This window comes from Neomonachus schauinslandi, chromosome 15, assembly GCF_002201575.2.
Source record: "Neomonachus schauinslandi chromosome 15, ASM220157v2, whole genome shotgun sequence".
NCBI lineage: Eukaryota > Metazoa > Chordata > Mammalia > Carnivora > Phocidae > Neomonachus > Neomonachus schauinslandi.
The window spans coordinates 27,459,403-27,484,190 of record NC_058417.1 but is presented as its reverse complement, the minus strand read 5'-3'; the positions used below and the strand labels follow the sequence as shown (position 1 = coordinate 27,484,190).

The 24,788-nt window shown below is 48.9% G+C and overlaps 1 protein-coding gene across 4 annotated transcripts; it reads right to left on the bottom strand.

Moving 5' to 3' along the window:
• Positions 1–93: 93 nt before the first annotated feature.
• Positions 94–24,788, bottom strand: MTMR4 (myotubularin related protein 4). Of its 4 annotated transcripts, XM_021704556.2 has the most exons (19): positions 24,666–24,788; positions 23,447–23,482; positions 19,495–19,584; positions 19,020–19,136; positions 18,434–18,516; positions 16,513–16,673; positions 16,300–16,396; positions 16,006–16,119; positions 14,974–15,170; positions 14,588–14,716; positions 14,028–14,139; positions 13,341–13,536; positions 12,916–13,101; positions 12,667–12,837; positions 12,367–12,521; positions 4,966–6,364; positions 3,027–3,137; positions 2,706–2,794; positions 196–2,484 (listed from the first exon to the last, which is right to left on the bottom strand). In XM_021704556.2, the coding sequence occupies exons 2-19, from the start codon at positions 23,447–23,449 to the stop codon at positions 2,307–2,309; spliced, it is 3,588 nt and encodes a 1,195-aa protein (XP_021560231.1). In that variant the 5' UTR covers positions 23,450–23,482; positions 24,666–24,788; the 3' UTR covers positions 196–2,306. The 4 variants fall into 4 exon arrangements, with proteins under 4 accessions (XP_044777818.1, XP_021560231.1, XP_044777817.1 ...); XM_044921883.1 differs by lacking the exon at positions 24,666–24,788 and having other exon boundaries at positions 94–2,484; positions 23,447–23,945; XM_044921882.1 differs by lacking the exons at positions 23,447–23,482; positions 24,666–24,788 and adding an exon at positions 22,658–22,678.

Genomic DNA, 24,788 nt, shown 5'->3' with positions numbered 1-24,788 from the left:
CATAAGGATAAATCCCTATCCAATCCATAAATAAGAATATAGCAGGTGCTGTGCTGATAAAAAGAAAGGTCCATTTAGAAATGGAAATGGTTGGGAGGAAGGAGTATGTTTCAGTCCTTTCTTGTGGTCAAAGAAAAAATGACTATCAAGCTTCTTAGAAATTAAAATGAATAAAAAGGCCCAACAAAGCAGCACTAATATAGAGATTTTATTTAAATTGTATTGAGTTTTTACAGCACATTGCATGTTTGTCACAACGCAACTGCACAGTTTGGATTTTTGGCCACATCATGTCACTTACACCCACAAGAGCTCTGAAAGGAGTATTTGATGAATACATCTGAGCTGAGAGCCCAGAGTCTCTCTCCAAGGCCATGCAGTATGTTCACTGATGGGACAGTCCCTCAAAACAGCCACACAAAAGTAGACAGATAGAGTCTCCTCAAATGTTACCAGTCTTACTCCCCCTGAAAATGGGCAGAGTGAAGTGCAATGAAAGTCAATTTAATTAAAAAGCCACTCGCAACTGGCAGTAAATTTTAATGACTGAGAAACTGCTTAGGAGAATTTTACATATCAGAGACAAGGAATAGTTTGTTACTTTTTCAGTGATCTCAGGAATTTCCCAGACACAAATCTCCATTATTCAACTCCATTTAAAAAAAAAAAAAAAAGTTCTGCTAGGCTGACCTAAATACGCCAAAACTTTTTAGGTTACATCCATGACAAGTATAAAAGCACAGATGCTTCTCTGTAGGACTGAAGAAAAGGTCAGGACAAGTAACAATTCTTGTTCTAAATGCAGATCCTAGTTATTTTCAAATGAATTTTTTTTTTTCTAGGAAGCAACATGAAAGTAGCAGTTAGACAGACAGCTACCATAGTTTTAAAACAGGATAAGTAAGCCTAAGTGTAATTTACCTTTTATACACCAATGGATTAAGGAAAATGTATAAAGGAAATACTAGTGGTTTCATTACAGGTCAAGGAGACTATATCTGTCCCAACCAAAGTACATGGCTATGTCACTGTATCTTTTGGTTAAGTGCCACTGGTACATATTAAGATGAAACAAAACAAAACAACAACAACAAAAAAAACCAATGTTTGGTCCAAATGGACACATTTTCTCTCCCAATTTTGGTATCAAGGCTTTATTCTCTTCTGTTTGGGTTCCATTGTTAAGTGCACAGAAATAGACAGCAGCATTTGTACTGAAACCCTCACATACCAAACAGCATATTCTAGGAGGTAAAAACCAAATGCTAAATTCTACCCTCAAGGTGTCAAGTGTTCAGGATAAGAAGCAGTGTGACCCAGAGGAGGCAGCAGCCAAGGGAAAGACAACATGAGGGAAGTGGGCAATGGAACAACAACAAAAAGAAAACCATTGTTTTATTTTCATGCCAGGAGAGGATCAAGGTGTAACTCCTGTGTTAGCACCAGGACAACTAGGAAAAGTCAGGCGCAAAGGGCGGGCACAATCAGCAAATATTTGACAAGGATCATTTCTGCTTTTCCCTTCTCATTCTTCACAGTGCATACCTTAAGAGCTGCCACTGAGTAACAGAGACTGCTGCCTTCACAGCTCAAAATAACTGACTTTTGCCAGAACCGAACATCAGCAGAGTTTTCCTCTGCTCCCAAAAATGTCTCACTCCTTAGAACTGTCCCTCTAAACTGAGTATTCACTGATGCTGGCTGATGAGCCAAGTGAAAAAATACAGCAAAACCTCCACTTGCTGAACCAGTCTTTAAACCAAACTCCACAGAAAGACAGAACTACTGCAACTAGAGGGAGTGCCTCTAAAACTGAGCCTTCATGCACAGACACAGAGCACAGAGGAACAGGTTATAGTTCATTTCAAATAGGATAGAATTCCTATCTTATATACTAGAATCTGCTTTTTTCCAGGTGGAGGAGAGATGGATCTGTTTATCACTTGGAGTTTGGTTATACATATGTCTCTCTATTGCTGTTTGGGGCACATCATCAGGCAGTATCTATGAAATCATCATCTTGTGACCCCCAGGAGAAAAGCGGGAGTCACCAACTCAACATTAAGCTTCCAGACTCTGGGTCTGGATCCAGGACCATTACCCCAAGGTGAGAGTCTCACCAGTAGAAGACCTCCTGCCAAATTGGAATTCCTCTGCTCCAGTCTCATGGTACCAAGGAGGATTTCTCAAGATGGTATCTTTGAGCTCTGTGATTTCTTGAGCCATACCAAGGAACCTTCAAAGCTACACCTGAAGCAGATCCTCCCTTCAAACCTGCTAAAATTGGACAGGTCATCTCCTGGCATTCAGCTGGAAGCTGTAGCAATGGGTTTCTTCAGATGTTGGCTCATGAGTTCCCTGGCACGAGATACTTGGATGTGTTCGTAACATGAGTTACAGACGAGAACTGGGTCATAGAGTTGTTGATCAGGAATGGGCAACTTCAGGTGGCAGCAGCCAGCACAAAACACATTCCCACAATTTCTGCCAAAGCACAAAGAGGGAAGAGTTCATCAGAAATGCCCATATACTGAGAACGAATGATACTCGAAAAGGCCTTACATGAGTAAATAAAGAGAAAAGTTGGGCGAAAACAAAAAATCGTCCCTATAAAGACATCTCCATTTTCAGATTAACTCAACTTAGCTCATATACATGTACGTCACTGTGTTATGAGCCATAAAGAATCCTACAGAACATCTTACCTGCAATGGTGTCTTCGTTTGGCTAACCAGAATTCACAGTCACAGTTATAGCAATGTGATGCCATATGGTCTGGAACCCAGCGAGTCACCTAACAGAAGGCACAAAGAAAAATTCCAGGTCCTTGTCAACCAAGTGGAAGAGCAACACTGCAACAAGGAAAGCATCTCAGGAGAAAACAACAAGGTCTGTCTTTATAGTTGGCCACTACTTGCCTAAGAAGACAGTCATCTAGGAGAGAGCTCCGTGTACAGCATGTCACTCATCTCTGAGAAATATGAGAACTCAGTGCCTCACGTAAGTATGCATTTGCCTGCACATACCTCAGTCTCTTTCTTATCAACAGGTTCCCAGCTTGCTTCTGAAAGGCAGTCCTCACTGTGATCAGAGCCAAAATCTTCTGTATCACTGCCATCTGACTCCTTCAAACATGTCTGAAGAAAAGGCAAAGATATCAACACCATCTTCACCATCACTAACCTTTATTGTTTACTATGCATCAGGTACTATTCTAATTACATTACATGCATGTACTTCTTTAATTCCTCCCAAGAAGCTTATGATGTATACTATTACTATTATCATCCCTATTTTGCAAATAAGGAAACTAAGCATTGAGAAAGTCAAGAGATAGTAAGTAGTAAACCTGGAATTTAAACCTACTACAGTTGACCCTTGAACCACACAGGTTTGAATTGCAGGGGTCCATTTGTATGCAGATATTTTTCAAGAAATACAGTATAGGACTATGTATTTTTTCTTTCTTACGATCTCCTTAGTAACATTTTCTTTTCTCCAGCTTACTTTACTGTAAGAACACAGCATACAGTACATCTAACATACAAAATGTATGTTAGTTGACTGTTTATATTATCAGTAATGCTTCTGGTCAACAGTAGCTATTAGTAGTTAAGTTTTGAGGGCTCAAAAGTTGTAAGTGGATTTTTTTTTTTTTTTAAATTCATGAGAGACAGAGCGAGAGAGAAAGGCAGAGGGAGAAGCAGGCTCCCAAGGAGCAGGGAGCCCGATGCGGGACTCGATCCCAGGACCCTGAGATCATGACCTGAGCCGAAGGCAGACGCTTAACCATCTGAGCCACCCAGGCGCCCCTGTAAGTGGATTTTTGACTGCACGAGGGGCCGGCACCCTTCACCCTGCATTGTTCAAGGGTCAACTGTACTTTGGCTTCAGACCCATGCTCTTAACCAATATGCTTTATCACAGCGTGGAAATATTTCTCATTATATTCTAAACCAGGGACTCACAAACTATGGCCCAGAGGCCAAATCTAGCCCACTGCCTGTTTTTGTAAATCAAGTTTTATTGGAAGACAGCCACACTCATTTATTTATGTATTGTCTACGGCTGTTTTTGTATTGTAACAGCTGACCATCCCATCCCAGCAAGCAGACAACGGGCAAGTGGGGATGTCTTAACAGGAGGAAGGGAAGTGCCTGTGTTCATGACAGGATACTGTGGCCAAGAAGCTGACTCCTAGAAGCTCCCCAAGAACGGTGTCCCCAAACTGGAGGACTCCCAACACAGCGAAGCCTAGACAGTCCTCACCATCTCTCACTTGGGTTATTCCAAAACATATTAACCAGCCTCCCAACGTGGGTTTCAACTGCCTCGTCCACTTGACACACTACTGCTAGAATAATATTCCTAAAATACAAATCTGATTATGATAGTGGCCAAAAATGGTGCAGCCTTGAGGGCAGAATCCAAGCAAGAAGGGATCTCCAGCTGACCTTTCCAAACCCTGTCTACTTCTCTAATATTAGCTCCCACGTCACTACCCAACTCCCTCCCGCATGGCCCCAGCACACCTGTACATGCACGTGGACACACACACACACAAACACACACCCTACCCCTTTGTTCAAGCCATCCCATTGGAGTACTTATTGCCTTCATGCTTTTGAGAATGGTATTTCCTTTTCACTGTCTACCTAGAATATGACAAATTCTTCAGCACTCAGCTCAAACATTATCTTCTCAGGAAAGCCTTCACTCCACCCTGGACCCCAACACCTGATGCTTCCTTCCACGGTAACACTTAAGACCATCATTCTGGTTGTCTGCTTATCTCTCCCAATACACCGTGAGCCCCCTGGAGAGTGGAGACTATGTCCTTCATCCTACAGCCCAACCACCTAACACGGTGGCACACAGCAAGTACCCAATGAATAAATGTTGACCGGATAGAAGGCTGGATGGATAGAATAAACGAATGGATGGATAGCAGTGGTGAATACTTACAAAATCATCCTCATAGTCCATGGGGGGCTCTGCTGGAGGGGCACAGCAGTGACGGATGTCCAGCCTCATCTGAAGCTCACGCACTTGTCGACGTAGCTGCTCCACCTCTTGCTTGTACCCTGCTTCAATTTGCCGTAATCTATGTTGGATCACATCCGTGGGAAAGGGGAGTCCATCATCATCCAGGTAGAGCGGAGGCACTGGAGAAGGGCAGCTCAGTGGAAAAGGCTTTGTGCTGGAGACCTGCTTTGGATGACCGGACAACCACATCCGGTTATTTTTTCCTCCTGGACCAGTACAGTGTCCATTGGAATGACTAGAACAGACTGGTGACTTCACCCCTTCTCTCTGAGCCCACTGGCCCCCAAAGCAGGGCCCTGTTGCCCGCACCTGCTTGTTGCTTGACCTCTTGCTACAACAGCCATAGGAAAGCAGCCGCCGAGGGGTGGTCTCCCCACTTGGGAATGAAGTCACCATTCCTTGGAAGCTGTCCCAGTTGGATCCTAAAAAAGAGAATTCACTGATCTGGCTCTGAGAAATTGGCTTTCGGGCCAATTCCAGTGGCACTTTCCCAAAGCGAGGATTTTCCAGTAACGGCCCATTCCTATTATTCCCTCTTTTGCCAGCGTATTCCTCCTTATGAATCAGATCTGGCACAGAACTGGGCTGTTCCTGGTGGGAGATGCTTGCCACAGACCCCGGGGGATCTTGGCTGAGGAAGTCAGTGCTTGGCTCTGGAGGAGTCTGGCAGGTAGCACTCGGTGGGTTGCAAAGGGTGCCCAGACTGTGATCTGGAGCACATCTGGAGGGCACACCTAGCATGGAATCCAGCAGGGCCCGTTGGGGGGCACCTGTCAGGGAGTCCTGGGAAGACTCAGGAAAATCACAAACTCCATGACACTTGCTGGAACCAACTTCAGAGAGTGCATGGACAGCTGCTTTTTCAGGACAAGGTTCAGGTGGCTGCTCCGTGCCATCTAAAGTCCTGCTCAGCTCACTGTGGGCAGGAGGGTCTGGAGCTGGTGCCTTAGTCTCTTCCAGGACTTTGATCTCAGGATCAGAGATGTTGCTCTTCATCTCCTGAGGCACTGCAGTACTAAGCAGTTTGTAACTTGGAGAACAGCTTCTGTGACTCTTGAAGGGTTTATTGCTCAAGTAGTCTTTCTGGCTGCTGGGCAGAGGGGAAGGAAGACCCATTTCTCCTGCAGTCTGCTGAGGACCTCCTGCCCCAGATTCCACGAAGGTCTCGGATTCCTCAGGATTGCTATGCCAGGGCTCCAGGCCTACTCTGGCCTCCTGACAGTGGTTATTGAGGTTCGGGTCACTGGATGTGCGAGTCAGGGGGCTGCTTGTGTCGCAGGCAGAAAGCAGATCATCCATAGATCTGGTTTTAGGTAATCTGGAATGACAAACACAACACCTCCTGGTCAGTAAATGGGAGCCACCTCCAATATATAGAATCAGACCATCAAAGCCAGAGTTCATAAGAAATAACATTTAAGATTACAAATAACCGATGTTCACTACAACAAGTCTAGTGTGCAAAAAGTGAAGGACATGAACTCTGTCCTCCAGAATCCAGGATCTGTCCCCAGCTTTTATCGGTCCTCACCCTACACAGTCTCCCTGGGCAATCTCAGCCACTCCCATGATTTCAATGCCTTCTATGCTGATGCCTTCTAAACCTACTATGCCAGCCAGCCAGCCAGGACTATACCTGAGTCTCAAACCTAATGTCCAACTGCTTCTATCATACACGGTAAGACAGAAGGAAAACAATTTTGGAGCTAGATGATATTGGTTCTGATACTGATTAGCCATATGACTACAAGTAAGTTATTTAGCCTTTCAGACATGTGCTTTCTTCCTCTATAAAATGATCATTGTAAATTATACCTTACAGAGATGCTATGAGGATTCAAACTATAGGCAGACAACAAACTTTTTTTTAAAGATTTATTTATTTATTTGACAGAGAGAGACACAGCGAGAGAGGGAACACAAGCAGGGGGAGTGGGAGAGGGAGAAGTAGGCTTCCCACAGAACAGGGAGCCCGATGTGGGGCTCGATGCCACGACCCTGGGGTCATGACCTGAGCCAAAGGCAAATGCTTAACAACTGAGCCACCCAGGCGCCCCAGACAATAAGAAACTTACTAAGACTACACTCACAACTTGTCATTTTTACTACTTTCCTTATTATAAATGATCCCTTCATCACAGTAGAAACCAACTCAGTCTTTTACAACCACATAGCAGCAGCACATGCCTTGGAGTCCTAAGTCACCATGGAAACTTCCCCAAGTATAAAGCACTCAGGAGTTTTAGAGGCATTCGTGCACACCAAATGGGTAACAGACATTTTCAAGAATGTCTGATTTTTAACACATTTCAAAAGTCCTTAGAGCAATGAAATCTTCAGGGAAACTTGCCAGGAAACAGTGGAGACTTCACCAGACTCCTATTTTCAGATGCCTCAGTCAGTCCAGTCCAGCCCATGCAGAAAAATTCCTCAAAGGTTGAGTTAAAATACGGCTGATTTTTTTAAGTGTTTGGTTTTTGAAATGTACTGTGTTTTTTAAAGATTTTTATGTGTGATTTTACTTTTGTGATCAATTTTGATTTTTATTTTGTTCTGTTTTGTGGTATAAAATTCCAGGAAGGCAATAACAGTGGTTGTGATCACAGTCTCTGGGGTCCCATAGCCTGGGCTCGAATCCCAGCTTGGTGATTTTTTAACTATGCGACTTAACTTCTCTAAGCCTCAGTTCCCTCATCTATCAGAGAAAGGTAATAGTACCTACCTCTTAAAGCCGTCATGAAGATTAAACAAAATCCATTTCAAAGCACATTGCTCAGTACTTCCCATATTGTTGCACTTACTGTTTACTTATTTATCTCCTGCTTTGAAAGTGCTTTGAGGGCAGCACTGTGTCTTATTTGAATCCCCAGCACCAGCCAATCAAACAATTTGAGAAATAAATAAATGAGCTTAAAATCTAAGATCAAGTGTCCACTGCTAGGTACCAACTGAATGCAACAGACCAGTGGGGTTCAATATTTGGTGTACATTAGGAGTTCCTATAGATCTTCTAGATATACAAACAACCAGGCCCATCTAAGACCTATGAATGAGAATGGCCAAGAGTGAGAACCAGGCACCTATATTTTTAAAAAGTACCACAGCTAACTTTTGTCTTTTTTTTCCTTTTTTTGTTTTACTTTTTTATTACGGAACTTTCAAACATACAAAAGTGGAAGAGTATGAAGATCTCCCATGTACTCTTGACCCAAATTCAACAATATCAAGTCTCCTATCTTCCACAGCTGATTCCTACCTGCACAAAAGATTTAATCAATAATGCTGGTTAAGGGGCACCTGGGTGACTCAGTTAAGCTTCCGACTCTTGGTTTCAGCTCAGGTCATGATCTCAGGGTCCTGGGATCAAGCCCTGGGTTGGGCTCTGCCCTCAGCGAGGAGTCAGCTTGAGATTCTCTCCCTCTCCCTCTGCCCCTCCCCCTGTTCACCTGTGCGCACTCTCTCTCTCTCTCTCTCTCTCTTTTTTTTTTTTATAAGATTTTATTTATTTATTTGACAGAGACAGCGAGAGCAGGAACACAAGCAGGGGGAGTGGGAGAGGGAGAAGCAGGCTTCCCGCTGAGCAGGGAGCCCGATGTGGGACTCGATCCCAGGACTCTGGGATCATGACCTGAGCCGAAGGCAGGCGCTTAACGACTGAGCCACCCAGGCGCCCTCTCTCTCTCTTTCAAATAAATAAGTAAAATCTTTTATAATAGTAATAATAATGCTGGTAGAGACAATAATGACTGAGGAGTCTAGAACAAAGACAATTCATCCTGCTAGGGTGGTCAGGGAAGACTACACAGAAAGGGTAGGATTTGAGCTGGGTGTAGCAGAATGTGTTGGAATTCAATGGAAAAAGAGAAAAGAGCTCAGGGCATTTTTGATCTAGGGAAAGGTAGAACCAAAGGTAAGTCAGGTCAGGTATTTAAAAAAGCATTTTTATTTGCATACTACTTGGTCCTCCAAATCCAGCTCTCCATCTTGGATTGCCTGTAGTATACCTTCTCTTTGCTAATATTTCAATCCCAACCTGCCTGTATCTCCTCCTCCGGCCCAGACTGATTCTTCTCAACTTCTCAATGTCTTTGGGTTGGTACCAATATCCACCTAGTTTTTAAGCTCAAAGACTTAAGACAGGTCCCCTCTACTCTTCACTTCTACCTTCCCACAGTCACTCCATAGTCTGCTAATGACTTCTCTACAAAGTTTCTGATTTTAATCCTTTCTCTTTTCCAAACTCCCTCTTCATATCTGAATTACAATAGTGTTGACTGATCTCTGTGCTTCCAACTACCCACCTCACTGACTCATTCTCCAAAAATCCTGTTGTCACCAGGTCACAATGACTTCCTACAATGACTTACTATTGACAACTGAATCTAAATAAACTCAGGACAATGTTTATTTTATTTTTTAAATATGTAGGGTTTTTTTGTTTTGTTTTTTTAAAGATTGTATTTATTTTTGAGAGAGAGAGAGCACAAGTGGGGGAGAAGGGCAGAGGGAGAGGCAGGCTCCCCACCGAGCAGGGAGCCCAACGCGGGACTCGATCCCAGGACTCCGGGATCATGACCTGAGCTGAAGGCAGACGCTCAACTGACTGTGCCACCCAGGCGTCCTCAGGATAATGTTTAAAGCCCTATTTCTTCCTTTCTAGTCCTCAAACTGACCCATTCCTAACCCCTGCCAGCTCTAGAGAGGTTCTTCTTTTGTTCTTTAAACTATCTTTCATGTATCCAATTCCTTTGGACCCCTCTCCACTACCTTGTTACCAAGCTCACAAGTCCCTTTATTCCATTCATTTGTTTGTTCATTTAAGCATTTACTAAAGCACCTATTATGTGCCAGGCCGAGCCAGATGCTAGAGACACAAAAAAGCCAAGGCTCCTGCCTGGTCTTTCATGAAAACTTCTCTAAGTAAACAGTCACCAAATGATCCCTTTTTAACTTCTCATTTCTCCCAATAGCTTTGAACTACACACATTCTTATTTGCTTAGATGCTAACTTAGAACTGATCTCTAGCTGTCCATGTCTGTCTTATTATAGCTTTTAAAAAGTATCTTAAATGGGATCAATGTCTTCTCTTTGGTATAGCCCACAAACCTGTACAGTACTAGGCAGCTAGTAGGTATTAAAAAAACATTAACTGAATTGAAAAATTAGATATTAGGGGCACCTGGGTGGCTCAGTCAGTTAAGCATCCGACTTCAGCTCGGGTCATGATCTTGGGGTCCTGGGATTAAGCCCTGCATCAGACTCCCTGCTCAGTGGGGAGTCTGCTTCTCCCTCTCCTTCTGCCCTTCCCTTCACTCATGCTTGCTCTCTCCCTCTCAAATAAATAAAACCTTTTTTTTTATTTTTTTAAAAGATTTTATTTATTTATTTGACAGAGAGAGAGCACAAGCAGGGGGAGAGGTAGAGGGAAAGGGAGAAGCAGGCTCCTTGCTGAGCAGGGAGTCCAACACGGGGCTTGATCCCAGGACCCGGGGATCGTGACCTGAGCCCAAGGCAGAGAAGCTTAACCAACTGAGCCACCCAAGCACCCCAATAAATAAAATCTTGAAAGAAAAGAAAAGAAAGATTAGATATTTAAGGCAGTGATTATTAAATGGGTGATAGAACTTAACTGAGAATTTGATAAGTTCTGGGCCCTCTCCCTGGAGAAGTAAACTTATGAACCTATACCCAAATTCTGAATAGTATGGGGAAGGGAGAAAATCACAGAATTCCTGAAACCTATCCATGGGCCCCTGACCATGGACTCAAGACCCTAAAACCGATAATTTAGGGTGGTAGGATTTTTTTTTTTTCCTTTATAATATTCAACCAATAATTTAAGTTATATTTTAACTTTAAGAATCCTCCACCAATAAACAAAGATCAAAATTTTGAAATGTACATATCCTTTGAACCCAACATTTTCATTTCTAGGAAATAATCTGGCAAAAATATTAGCACAAATGCAAAGATAACACATATAAGGTAATACTACTGAACGGTACACTTAAATGGTGTACAGATGGTAAATGTGTGTATTTTACCCACAATTGTTTTAAAAAACATATACATAGTTAAGAATGTTAATTAAAGCACTCCCAATAACAATTAAAAAAAAAAACAAATCACCTAAATGACCAATAGGAAACTGGTTATATAAGTTATGATACACTCTAATTTTGGACTCTTATATGTGTCACTAACCAATAAAACAGCTTTAGGGGCGCCTGGGTGGCTCAGTCATTGGGAGTCTGCCTTTGGCTCAGGTCGTGATCCCAGGGTCCTGGGATCGAGCCCCGCATCAGGCTCCCTGCTCGGCGGGAGGCCTGCTTCTCCCTCTCCCACTCCCACTCCCCTGGCTTGTGTTCCCTCTCTCGCTGTGTCTCTCTCTGTCAGGTAAATAAATAAAATCTTTTAAAAAATAAATAAAACAGCTTTATATGTGCCTTAGAGGGGTGACAGCCTAATACAACATGGGAAAAACAACTTGCAAAAGAGTATGCAAAATATTCTGTTTTTGCATCTTAAAAAATGTTTTTTTAAGAAATCAAGAGTTGGAAGCTTAACCGACTGAGCCACCCAGGCACCCCAAAAATGTTTCTATATGAGATTGTGACGTGTGGCTATATCTATGTAGAAATAAACATCTGGAAGGACAGGCACCAGAGTGTTAGCAGTGGACACCTGTGGGAGACAAGGGTCTGAGAGGTAGGACTTTCATTTTCTACTTTTACATTGTTTGACTTTTTTTTAACTAGGAACATGCAATACTCTTATAGTGTAACTAACATCCATTCTACTTCCCCCAAGTACTTAGCCAGAAGATAACTTTAACTTTTATGTCTGCCTTTAAATGCTGGCCTTTTTCTGAGGGAGAATGGGAAGGCCATCCATCTTCTGGGAACCCACTTCCCTGAGAATCAGATGCTTCCAGAAGCTATTGCTGCATATAGCAAAGGTCACTACTAAGATAGCAAGTGCCCCAAGGTCTCCTATCAGTGAACATACATCAAGACCATTCCTACAAACCTTCCTGAACTAGTCCTTTCTGTTCTTTTCCCCTCTCCCCTGCTTGACTATGTCACATGGGGTGACAGCAGCTCCAGGAAAGAAGGTAACCCATCTTATCTTAAGAGAGGACCTTGAAAACACACAGAGTGCACTCCAGGTTAGCTACAAGTCGTGAGCCAAGTTTCTCCTTCAACTGAGTCAAGAAGTTGCTTTTAAATATCTTATGAAAGCTGGAGCACATGAGGCGAGGCACAAGGCAATCGCTGCCTTCCCGGCAGAGAGGAGAGAGCAAGGAGGACTCTTCGTACCTGTCAAGAGAACGGCCCGAAAACTCCTGGCTCTGAGCCGCCGGGGAAAGGTAAAGGTCCATGGTCTCCTCCCCGAGCGGACATGGAGACGATGCTGGCAAATAAACAGCTGTCCAGAGGTGCAGGGCCCGGACGTGACACACAGGATGCAGGACCTAGGGAAGTGGCCCCGTACCAGGGTTTTGTGAGCTGTTCCAGGTCCCTCTTCCTTCTCTCAGCCCAACGTTCCCCCCCCACTACTCAGCCCATTCTCCCTGTAGGTCTCCAAGTAGCACATACAGGACAAGGGTGGGGACTTACCATGTCGGAGCCCGGTGTGTAGAGGAAGTTATGGAAGTTCTTATTGCCAGCTCGCAGGAGAGCCCACACAGAGCAGGTCCGCTTGTAGATGTTGCGCTTCTCTCGCTCACAGGGGTTGTTGGCCAGGAACGTGCCATAGAGGCAGGAGTACGTGTGCTGCACCAGCTTGACCTGGAGGGCCGAGATAGTTGGCACCTGGGAGCCTCGGCCACCTGCCCCCCGCCCCTGGTCACAGGCTTTAGGACTTACCAGGAATGCTTCATTAAACTCAAACAGGCAGGGAAACTGCTTGAGCAGCTGATGAACAGAATCAAGCCACTGGAGGAACACCGGGCATTGCTCATTTTGGTCCTCTGCATTCTCCTGGTGGCCGCAGCGATCTCCAAACTTGTGCCCAAAATCTAGCCAGTCAGACTCTACTAAAACTTGGAAGCCCTACAGAAAAGAGAGTCCAAGCATAGGGCCTTTCTGGAAAGGCTAGTGTGCTACTACTCCCCAGGGGATGCCCGAAGCAGGGAGCTGGCAACTTCAGAGAAGAGCAGAACTGATCCTAGAAGGGGACTCAAAGCCACCAATGTCCTCTACTCAAAGATCCCCAAGACAGATCCAGAGGGCCCAATACCTTCCCCACCCCCCTTTCTCTCTGGTCTTTCCCACCCAACCCCACTCAGTACCTCCAGCGTCCTGTAATATGGGTCCAGTAGTATCTTGGCCAGGGCTACGATCTGTGGCGTTCGGTCCCAGCCATCCGAGCAGTGCACCAACACGGGCCGGCCTTCCCGGTCCACGGTATTAGCCACGAGCACGGCTGCCTTGAGCATCACCGACAAGTGCTGCAGCCATTTGGTGCTCTCCAGGGCCGACAACCAGCTACACGAGAGCAGAAATCAAGTCCGTCACCAAGGGCGCTGAGGCTCCACCGGTCTCTCCGCCACCCACGGCCAGCCACACTGAAGTCCCCAGTGAGGGCTGAAGCCAAGGGGTCCAGGCTGTGGCCTTTCTGCCAGGAGCTATCTGGCAGGAAGGTAAAGAAGACAAGACCCGAGGCACACAAGAGACTCAGGACCGAGGGAGGAACAGGAAGCATCGCGTGCACGTTTAGCCATCCTTCCCCCAGTTCTCTGTGTTCTTTACATAGGACATCGGATCCAAACCAAAGGAACCCGGTGTACTGTGGCCGTTCCAAAGTGCTGGCTGAGGAGCAGAAGATGTGCTCTTGGAACTGGCCCGCTGCACCAGGCCCTCGGGTCTCCCGTACCTCCACACTTCCCATCTCCCCAGCTCATCTTCTAAGAACTAGAAGAACGGGGTGAAGGACAAGACGAGGGAGGACGGAATGGGGGCAGGCAGGGACCACCTACTTGCTGGGATCCGGCATCTGGCTACACACAGCCCGGAGGTACTGGAAGCTGTTCCGGATGGCATGGATGTTGGCCATTCCCATGAACACAACCTCACAGTTGGGGTAGTATTCTGTAAACATAAAGATGAGGGTGGAGCCTAAGAGCGTGTCCTAGAAACAGGCATTCAGGACAAGAGTGGTCCCTGTGGACCAGGCTTCCCAGGCTGGGCGGACCACTCCGCTCTGGATGCTTGGGGGCCATATGTTAACAAGTAACGAGGATATTAATGACAAGTGATTGTCACAGTACTACTAGTAATGACAACATATAGTAAACTCTCAATATACAGTGGCTGCTCTAGGTCAATAATTTTTATTATCATCCCCATTTTACAGATAAGACAATAAAATTTAGACGGATGCAGCAAATGAGCCACCGCTAGCTAAGTGGAAGAGTCCTAATTCCAAGCCAAGTTTGTTTGGCTCTTTCCACTACACAAGCTGCCCCCAGGCCCCTCCCCACCGAAGCCACCCAGAGCACAGAGCAGCTACGGGGCAGGGGGCGGGTAACAGTCACACCTTCGCACTCACAGCCTCCACCCTTGGCCCGGTTGGCCACTGCCGCCGTGTAGGATCGAGCGTCCAGGATCAGCAGCTTCTGGGGGGCCGCTGTGCTCTCCACTCCAGAGCATGCAGTCAAGGAGGAATCTAAACACACAGCAGGGAGAAGACCCTGGGTCAGCCAGCCCAGCGTCAGCCTACCCTGGGACACTCTCTTTCAGCAGAGAAGAACATACAACTGGAGATCCCTGCCCACCCACAGCCTCCCAAAGGGCAGGGACCCCGCCACCCTGTGTGTTGTCTTCTTCCTGTCCTCTCATGGGTGGGGGGCCCGTGCTCCCTGAAAGCCAAGGAGGCCAAGGTGGGGGCTCTCCAGGGGGTCAGCACTACCCGCAATACCTTACCGAAGTCAGTGTCACATGCCTCGCTGGCATCACTATTCCCAGTGCTGAGGGAGCCCCCAGTGGCCCTTGTCCCCGGGTCCAGGGCACAGGCTTTGGCGATGGACGTGACCAGGTACTCATCATCGGCATTGCGCCAGCCCCACCAGCTGATCTCCGGCTGGCTGCAGCGGGCGATTGCAGCCCCATTGCGCAGGTGTCTGACGAGACGGAAGTAACCATCATGCCCTTGCCGTCTGCAGCCCCCAGCGGCCCCCCAGGCCTACCACCAGAGCCGACCGGGGCTACCCATTCACCCAGGCCGTGATACTAGCAACTAAAAGCCCTTGACATATCTAGAGGGCTCTAGAGTTTACAAAGCGCTGTCACACACATTTCTCAAACGGTCTCTGTGTTCCCAAGGTGACCTTGACTTCTTGAATCTGCACAGCACCTGCTCCAGGTACAGATCCCAGCAAGAGAACAAGCCTAAGCCCATAGCAGAACAACTCCTAACCTCATAACTGCTATTTCACTCTATTTTAGCTACAATGTTCTAGTGCAGGGGATCGGCAGGCTTTTTCAGTAAAGAAACAAACAATACGTGTTCAGCTTTACATGTCACAGCCTGTCTCTGTCACACATTCTTCTTTCTTTTTGGGTTTAAAAAAAAAAAAAAGCAACCGTTTTAAGAATGTAAAAATCATTCATAGCGCTGGGCTGTACATAAAACAGGCTGCAGGCTGGATTTGGTTCACCGGGCCATAGTTTGCCATCCCTGTTCTAATGCAACAATTTACACACACAACATTGTACACACATTGATGCAACATTTTACACACACACACACACACACACATCCTCCAAAAAAGTAAAGTGAATCTATTCTCCAAAAGCCTCATCTTTAGAAGAAAAGAGCTAAGGCAGTTTTTGATTGGAAATTATTTCATTTCCTGCAGGTGTCAATTCCCAGCCAACCAGGCACAATCTCCACTTTTGACTCCGTCCTTCTTGCATAACAAGTGTCCTCCCTGCTTCCTGTCCCCTACTGCTCACCTATACACAACCACGGGGATCCGCTTCCAGGAGCGGAAGGAAGCCACATTCTCCAGCTCTTTGTCTGTGATCCACACAGGAACCAGCAGCTTCTGGGGGTAACTGGGGCACAATCTGTGAAGAGACCAGATGGGGTCACCAAGCGTGATCTAAGGCCTGTGACAACAAGATCCCCAGGGGTGGCTTTGTGGGAAGAGAGACCAGGAGGCCTCCTCTGTCACAGAACCAGGGGCTCAGCCCAGCGAGGTTGGAGTCTGGATTGGTATTTGGGTTCTCCACCCCCTGCCCTCTCACTTGTAGTTGCTGTTGATGTGGGAGACTCTCCAGACATTCTGCAGATCAAAGCCCATCCTCGTGAGCTCGGCCTCCTGCCGACATCGTATGTGCTCTCCTGCAACACAGCCCCCGTGCCTGCCCGTCAGCCTCCAAGGGCGCCATGTCCGTGGGCGGAGGAGGGCTAAGAACCAAGAGATAGGAAGTCTCCCAAATAAAACAGCCTGGCCTTACCTGGCTGACACAGGTGGGTATGCTGGTCCTCCTCTGTCAGCCCCAGGCACCAGGCATGGTAGGCGAAGGCAAAGAGGTCTTCAGGCTTGGCAGGTCTCGCTGTGGCCCGGCTTAGCCGTGACAGCCACTCTTGGCACTGCTTGAAAGTGGAGAAGTGGCACCTGCCAGGCGAGAAGCCACAGACTGAGACAAGAGACAGGTGTGCCTTGGGGCCATAAGGGTCAAAAACAAGGCCACAGGAAGGATGTGGGGAGGGGAGGCTTTAAAGCAGGAGGGAAAGCATGGGGACCCTGGGGAGGACCAGGGACACTGGCCAAGAGAACTTATCTTTGTGACAATTGTCTTCCCAAGAACTCTAGTCCTTGGGACATACTTCTCCCTTCGAATGGAGCCCTACCACTTCTTACATCAAATCTAAACTCTACCACATGTCCCTGAATGTCCTGGTACTCCATGTTCTCTCACGACTCCTGCTGAAGGCAGGAGTCCTGTTCACACCGTTCCTGTGTCTTTGTTTCTTCACTTCCTCTTGATAACGCCTCCTCTCAGCCAAGCCACATCCTACTGACACTTGGAAGACAGTTCTGGTCCCCCATCTTCTTTGAAGCCTTCCCAGCCCACCCAATTTTACAGACCCCTTCCTCTCTCAGTCTTAATATGCTTAGAGTATTAAACAGTTTTCCCACAGCATATTGCCACTGTTAAGTCTTCCTTCAGCAACTAGACCTCAGCCTCCTTGAAGGGAAGGCCAGTGTGGATTCTCCTTCTGAATCCCTACAGACCTGAGCACATGACAGATTCTAAACTGAACACTCTTTTAATGATCCTTGGAGTCATTCCAGATTCCTCTTTCTCTCATATCCAATCTGTCAGCAAATCCTGTCATCTCTCCCTTCAAAAATCTGAACGCTTCCCGCCATTTTGGCCACTGCCACCCCAGCCAGGCCACCATGCTCTCTCACTTGGCTCACTACGAGAGCTTAACTAGTCCCTCCGCTTCTGCCCTTGCCTTTTCGCCTGACCCCCTCCCATCTATTCTCAATAGAGCAGCCAGAGCGATTCTATAAAACATTAGATCATATCTCTCCTTTGCTCAAAACCCTGCAGTGGTTTCTCATTTCCCTCAAAGTAAAAGCCAGTCGTTATGACACTCTGACACCCCCCTTACCTCTCAGCTCTTATATCCCACTACCCTCACCCACGTGCACTCCACTCCAGCTACACTGGCCTCTTGGCTATTCTTCCAATATGCCAGGTACAATACCCACCTCAGGGCCTTTGCACTCACTGTTCTCTCTGTCTGGCACCCTCTTCACTCAAATATCCACATGGTCACTTTCTTCAGGTCTTGACTCAAATGTCATCTTTTCAATGCAACCTTCTCTGACCCTATTGTTTAGAGCTACAACCTTCACCCCCATAGCACTCCATATCCCCTTTCCCTGCTTTTTCACCTTTACATTTACTATCATTTAACACATTTTACTCATTATTTACTGCTGGTAACTACCCATTGGAATATAAGCTCCATGAGGGCAGGGAATTCTTTCTACTAGTTCCCTCCTGTATCCCCTGTGCTTCTAACAGTCTGCCATAGAGTAGAGTGCTCAATAAATATATGTTAAGTGAGCTAATACATGAACCCACCATCATGTGAGCTCTACATGCCAATCCTAGGTGCCTTCACTACCCTATTTAATCCCTATGACAATTCCATGAGCTATGCATTATCCCATTTTTTCAGGTCAAGACACTGTGGGTCAGGAAACTGACCTCCCAACCGAGAGAGGGTTTCTACCTTTTCTTCCTCATGGGGAAAGTGAGACAATATTTTTCCTTCTTGCTCCAGAGAAACCCTGCATCAGAGAGGTCTGGGCAAGACTAGGGCCAGAGGACCTGAGTGTAGCCCCACTGTTCTCACCTCACCACCTTGGAGTCCTTGCAGGCAATGTGCAACTGGAACATATCACGGCTCTCCACACTGTCAATCATCCGGAGGGGGACCTTTAAAGGAAGGGCAAACTAAAGCTCAGATCCCCACCCCAGCCTAGATGGGGATGTATCCAATACAAGGAAGGAAGCCGATATTCACTGAGGGCCAGTTAAGTGCCTGGTAACTGTGCGGGGTCCTCTACCTATGTGACCTTAAAGAATAATCACAAGAACCCTGCAAAGCAGATATTTTCACACCAAATTATTCCGAAGGAAACTGAGCCTCAGTTGGGTGGCTTAACCAAGGCCACATGGTCGGTAAGCGGCACTCTTCCCAACAATGCCACTGTGCCCCTTAGAAGGGTCAGCAACAGAGTAAGGGAAGGAAGAATAAGAGAGAGGCAGGAGGACAGACCCACAGCCAGGAGAAGGAGGCAGGAAAACAAAAAGTTAGCGAGAAAAAGAAAGGAACCCCAACTCTTTGGAGACATGATCAAGTCCAGCGCTGGAGCAATCCCACCTTGAACCAGGCAGGGATTCTGCCTTGGGTGCGGGAGAACAAGACAGGAACTCACGTTGATGACAGAATCTTTGAACTTGATATGCAGCCGGTAGTTGGAGATGGCAATGAGGGCATCGGCTGCCCGGCCCAAGAACTCCACTCCCTCACCCTGCAGCACTGTAAAGGGCACCTGTCGAGGGACAGAGGAACCCTCAGTCCAGAAGTGAGTCATCCCTCCATTGCCCTCCCCAACCCCGACCTGTGGGATTCCCTCGGGAAAAGCTGGGCCAAGGCGAAACAGCAGAGTCCTCTCCACGGTAGCAGCACCAGGCAACGGCCACACAGGAAAGCTGCCCTTCCTTCCCTGGGGCCAAAGGCTCCGAGGCGCGCACACACACAGATTCCCCTCCCTCTGGAGACCCGGAAACAGGAAGCCAAAGCCCCAGGACTAGATCCCCTTGGAGATGCTGTTTGTGGGGGAGGGAAGGAAAGGTCTTTTTAACTGGGCAGAGAGCTCCCCCCACCCTGGGCCCCCAACTCCTCCTTACCTGCAGGTTCTCCTCCTCTTTCACTAGTTCCTTGGGGGGGAACAGATCCTTGGCTTGGATGTACTCCAGGCTGGGGGGCCCCTCCTCACCCTGTGGGGAAAGCCTCAGCCCTAAGTCACCAGGCTCCGCTTGGCCCAGCAGACCTCATTCTGCTCCCCTCCCCTCAATAAACCTGCACAGACCCCCTACACACTTGTAAAGGTTTGGTCACCAGAGGAAGGAAAAGGGGCCTGGCTTGGTGGGAGGGGAGAAGTGGAGGGGGTGCTCAAGCCTAGTCAGCCTAAGGGAAGAGTAAGGTCCAAAGAGGAACTGGGAGTCTGCACTCCTCGAAGAGCAGCAGAACCAAATAGAACCAATATTTCCCAAATGGAGGAAGAGAGAAAACTAAGAAAAAGAGAGAAAACAATGTGAGGGTAAGACAGAAGTGGGAACGGGAGGTGCTGCCCTGAGAAAGAGGAACCAGGTGTGGCAGCTAGATATGGGGACAGGAGGGAAAGCAGGCCCCTAAAGCCACAGACACTTCAGCCTGGTAGGTGAAGGAGACAAAGAGAAGTGGGTTGGGGGATTCAGTCCCATGCCTCTAGAGGGCCTTCAGGGATGCTTTCAAAAGGAGGATGTGTTTTGGAGCTGAGCTTATCTTCCAGTTAGGCCCACACTGCTCAAGAGCCTCCCCTCCCACCCCTCCACCTACCAAGCAACCTGCCCTGCCTGCTGATAAGAGGGGAATTCCTAAGGAATACCCACAGCAAGCAGAAGTAAATCCTCTCCCAACTACCAGGGAGGGGTGAAGAGGGGATCCACGGGTCTGGGAGAAACCAGGAGACCCAAGGAAGGCCAGGGGAGAGAGAGAGGAGGCCTGGCAGCCACCCACGGGGGGTGGGGGTGGGGGTAAGGAGGGGAGGGGTGGGAACATCTGAGAGGACAGATGGGGGAAGCTGGGAAGGAGCATTAAGCCAGAGGGGGGGGAGGAGGGGAGGAGGGGAGGACTGGGAATGATGCAGAGGTACGGAGCCCTGCAGAGGCAGGGAAGATGGAGAAGAGAGGCTGTCTGGGGGACAGTCAAGGAGAAAAGACTGGCGTTGTCAGGTGAGGTATGGAGTGGTGGAAGGGGGAGGGGAGTGGAGCCAGGGAAACAGCTCAGACATCCTGTGCTCCCCGACTGGCCCCGTAACATCCCAGACCAGCCACATCCCACATCCCCAAGCAAGGATGCTGCGGGTGGGACCAAGATGGAGAGGCGGAGGTAAAAGGATGTACCCCTGCAGGGCGGGGCCTGGAGATCTGCAGTCAAGGGCAGTGGCTGCGGGGCCAAGATGGGTCACAGAATTTCCAGCCCCCGCTTTCCATAATCCCCGGCCCCCGAAGATGAAAGCAAGTCCACGAAGGAAAAGGGAACCCCCCTTCCCCTGCCAGGGGCCACGAGAAGGGGGATGGGCTAAAATTCGGAATCGCCAAGCGCTGGCCCTGGGCGGGGCTGCGGGTGCAGCAAGCACTGGGACCCCCGGGCCCCCGCAGGCCAGGCTAACACTTACGAAGCAGCTGAGCATGGAGCAGGAGACGCGGGCGGTCAGGCTCATGGTCGCGGGCGGTCTGGGCCAGCGCACATGTCCCCGGAGCCGCTGCGCTGCCCGCCAGAGCCGGGCGCCCGCCGCATCCCGGCTGCGGGGCCCGCCAGGTGCAGCCGCGGCGACCAGGAGGCGAGCGCGCTGGCGGCGGGGCCTCGGCTCGGCTCCCGCGCGCCTCTTCCCTCCTGTCCACAATGGAGCGAGCCCGGCTCCGCCCTCCGGCACGAGCGCGGAAGGGAGGGGAGCCGGACGAGGGGAGCGCCCGGGGCCGCGCGAGGAGGGGCGTGGGGGGCGGATCCTCTCGGCCCCGCCCACGGCTCCAGGCTCCTCCCTCCTCGCGGCCCCTCGGCGGCGTGCGAGGGCGTCCTCAGGGGACGTGTGGGGGCTTTCGCAGTCTGGGCTGCGGGACTGCCCCCAGACCGCGTGAGAGCGTGAGGCAAGCCCTCCTACATCTTTTCATTTCCCATATTCTCAGGTGAGCCGGCCCACACCCCTCTTTTCACACTCTGTCCCCATGCTCTCCCCACTGAGTTCCCCCAGTGCCTGTCCTGAATTCCCAAGATAAAGCCCACCTACGGTTTCAAGGCTTCCTCTTTTCCCTAAAACCACCACCCGCCATACCCCTGTCCACCAGTGTCCTCCAATCCCTGACGTCACTAAATCGCACTCCCTTTTTTTGCCCCTTAGAACAGACACTGGTCTATGCCAGGTTGGTCACACCACACTCCTGAAAGGGAAGTTCTCTAAGTGTTTTTATTCCATGGCCCCTGCCCAACCCTACTCCTTCAGCTCCATCTCCCCTTGTTTCACATCCTCTGAAGTCTGGATAAGAAAGTCCTTCTTGGAGAAGAATTTTTTAGGCTGGGAAAGAGAAGACTGGAACTACAGACCACAAAAGCTATGCAAAAACAAAGAGTAGGGTATGGAGGGAGTTGGGTAGAGGGCCAAGGAATAAGGAACAGTGAGGCTCAACGTGTCATCAAGAATCACAGAAGTTGCTGGTCAGAACCCCACACTTCCTGTGCCTGGTAACTTGCAGAAACCAGGGCTTTGGTTTTGCTTTGGGGGTGGGGGTGGGGGGCAATAGGAGAAAACCTGACATTGTATTAAGCATCTACCATGAGCCAGACAGGTTTCAAACATTATCTCACTAAAACCTTTCTTTTTTTTTTTTTTTAAGATTTTATTTATTTATTTGACAGAGCGAGAGAGGGAACACAAGCAGGGGGAGTGGGAGAGGGAGAAGCAGGCTTCCTGCAGAGCAGGGAGCCTGATGCGGGGCTCGATCCCAGGACCCCGGGATCATGACCTGAGCCAAAGGCAGACGCCTAACGACTGAGCCACCCAGGCGCCCCTCACTAAAACCTTTCAACTCTCCAAGAATTAACCTGTTTTGCTGGTGAGAGGTCAGGCTTAGAAAGAAAATATGCGAGTTACCTAAGCTATTTAAATGGTGGTGCTAGGATTCAAAAATAGACTCGGCTAACTCTGAAGCCCATGGTCCTTTCGGAAAGTCACAGAAGAAAAAAGGAAGGGGGCTATTAGTGGGTGGGGACCAAGACCAGCAGGCTTTCTAGGAAGAGACCAGAACCACATACCCACATGCCTGTGGAGGGAAGGAGAGGTCCTCTCACCAACTGAATTCCTTAACCTGCACAGGGGACACTTGAAGAAACTGAAAAGATACAGCCAGAGCAAGGGCCTGCAACTCTCCGCTCTCTTTTCATCTCACTGCCTCCTCCTCCGAGTTCTCCGGGGTTAGGTAAGGGGTTCCCTGAACGTGAGATGAGAGAAGGGCATTTCCAGTTAATGGAAGGTATACAGGATCATTATCACCCCCACCCCCATTCCCTGCACAACCCAGTGATATTCGGGACCCCTTGAGGCTGCTCTCCTGCTATATATCCAGTCAGCTATGAGTGCAGGAGCTTAAAAGACAGCAGCATCTTAGAACTGGAGAAGCCCCACCATTTTGGTGGAGTCACTCCTGATACAGCACCCACAATATTCGAGGGGCCCACTAGGAAATGCAAGGATCTTGAGATAAAGGAGGCCTGGTTTTTCAGACCAGAACAGAGAGCTTCCACCAGGGACCCAAGAAAAGCAAGAGAAGGGCCATTATGAAAGGCTAAGAGAGCCAGTGGTAGTATAGGGAAGGCATGGCATACATAGCATATGCAGGAAAAGACTTCTAGAGGCTTCCTGTATATTGGCTGATGTTTTGCAATCTAAAGAAACCCTAATTTATTTCCAGGAGAGATGAACCTGTTTAGAGGCTGCACAGAGTAGCATGGAGCTCAAGGTCCAGGAGAGGTAGGGCAGCTTCACAGAGAAAGACAGAAGGATTATAGAAAACACAATGGTCTGAGGAAAGAGAGAATACTCACCATTCTACTGTGGTGAGGGTCCTGGCTGTCTGCTTACTGTAAAAAGACAGAAACAAGATTAAAGAGCACCATTAACATTACCTTAGAATCAGCAAATGCCACACATCTGCTCCTAACCTCTACAGCGAATTTCACAGAGAATCCGGCCTCTCCACAAGTCCCCGTGCTAGACAGAGGCAATGTGAGCTATGTGGGGAGAAAGCAACAAGTGATTCTGCAGGGCATGGAGTTGGCCACAAAGTTCTGGAGCAGGAATGAGTGTCATCCAAGATTATTCAGCAGAACTCAAGGGTCCCGATTCCCAGACCAGAAAGAGAAGAACACTCCAAACACTGTTCTTTTTGGGAAAGCAAAAGAACTGCCAACTCTGAAAAGAGAGGCTGCCCAACCAGGACTTAACTTCTGGCCCTGGAGGGACATGAATCCACAGGAACGCTCTGCCAGCCTCTAAGTCTGGGAGTAGCACCCACCTGACCTGTTTACTGGGGGCAGAGTCCAGAGCAGAGGACAAGAGGGAGGGGACCACAACCTGTGAGCAGAATGCCTTCTGGCAGCAGGACTGAATAGATCTGCTGAAAGTATTTGGCACCAAGTGGGATGCAGGTTTGTGGGAGGAGGCCACAGAACAGGGACAATTAGGCCACCCCAGGCCTCAGAGTCAGTACCTGTCAAATGGGCCCAAGCAACAGAAATTCAGGATGGGCCTCCTTGGCCCACTTAGGGAGCCAGGCCCAGGTTTTACTGACACTTTCTTTCATGCCTGCTATCCGAGCTCAGGAGCAGTCCAGCAGTGCCCTGCGGAAGGCCGCGGGGATAAAAGCCTCCATCTGTGGTCCTGCCAGCCTCCCTGATCACAGCCCACCCGTCCTCACGGGGGAGCCAGCAAGAGGCAAGCCAGAGGTGCTGCCTCACCGCCCACTGGCACGCAGCCTCAGGGAAATGGAGGGAGGGAAGGAGGAACAAGGACCAGGGCTGGGATGCCCAGGGCTCCCGGACCAAGGGGATCTGGCCCCGGGCCGGGGAGGGGTGGGGGAGGCGGGCCAGTCTGGCAGGAGAGCCCAGGTGTCCAGGTTCTAGAGGCGGAGCCTAAAGATTCGGAGGCGGGGCCCAGAATGACAGAGGGCGGGGCCCATGAAAGCCGGAGGGGCTGGGGCGGGGCGGGGCAAGACGTGGTCGTTGCGGTTCCCAGACTAGCAGTGCACGGGGCACGGTGACTCACCCAGGCGGCGTCCGCCCGACCCTCCGAGGCCGCGCTCTCACCACTTCCGTCTCCCCCAGCTGCCGAGGCCGCGCAGCTTCGACCCCACCACGGTGCCTCTTTCCCCAACCAATCGTATCTCCG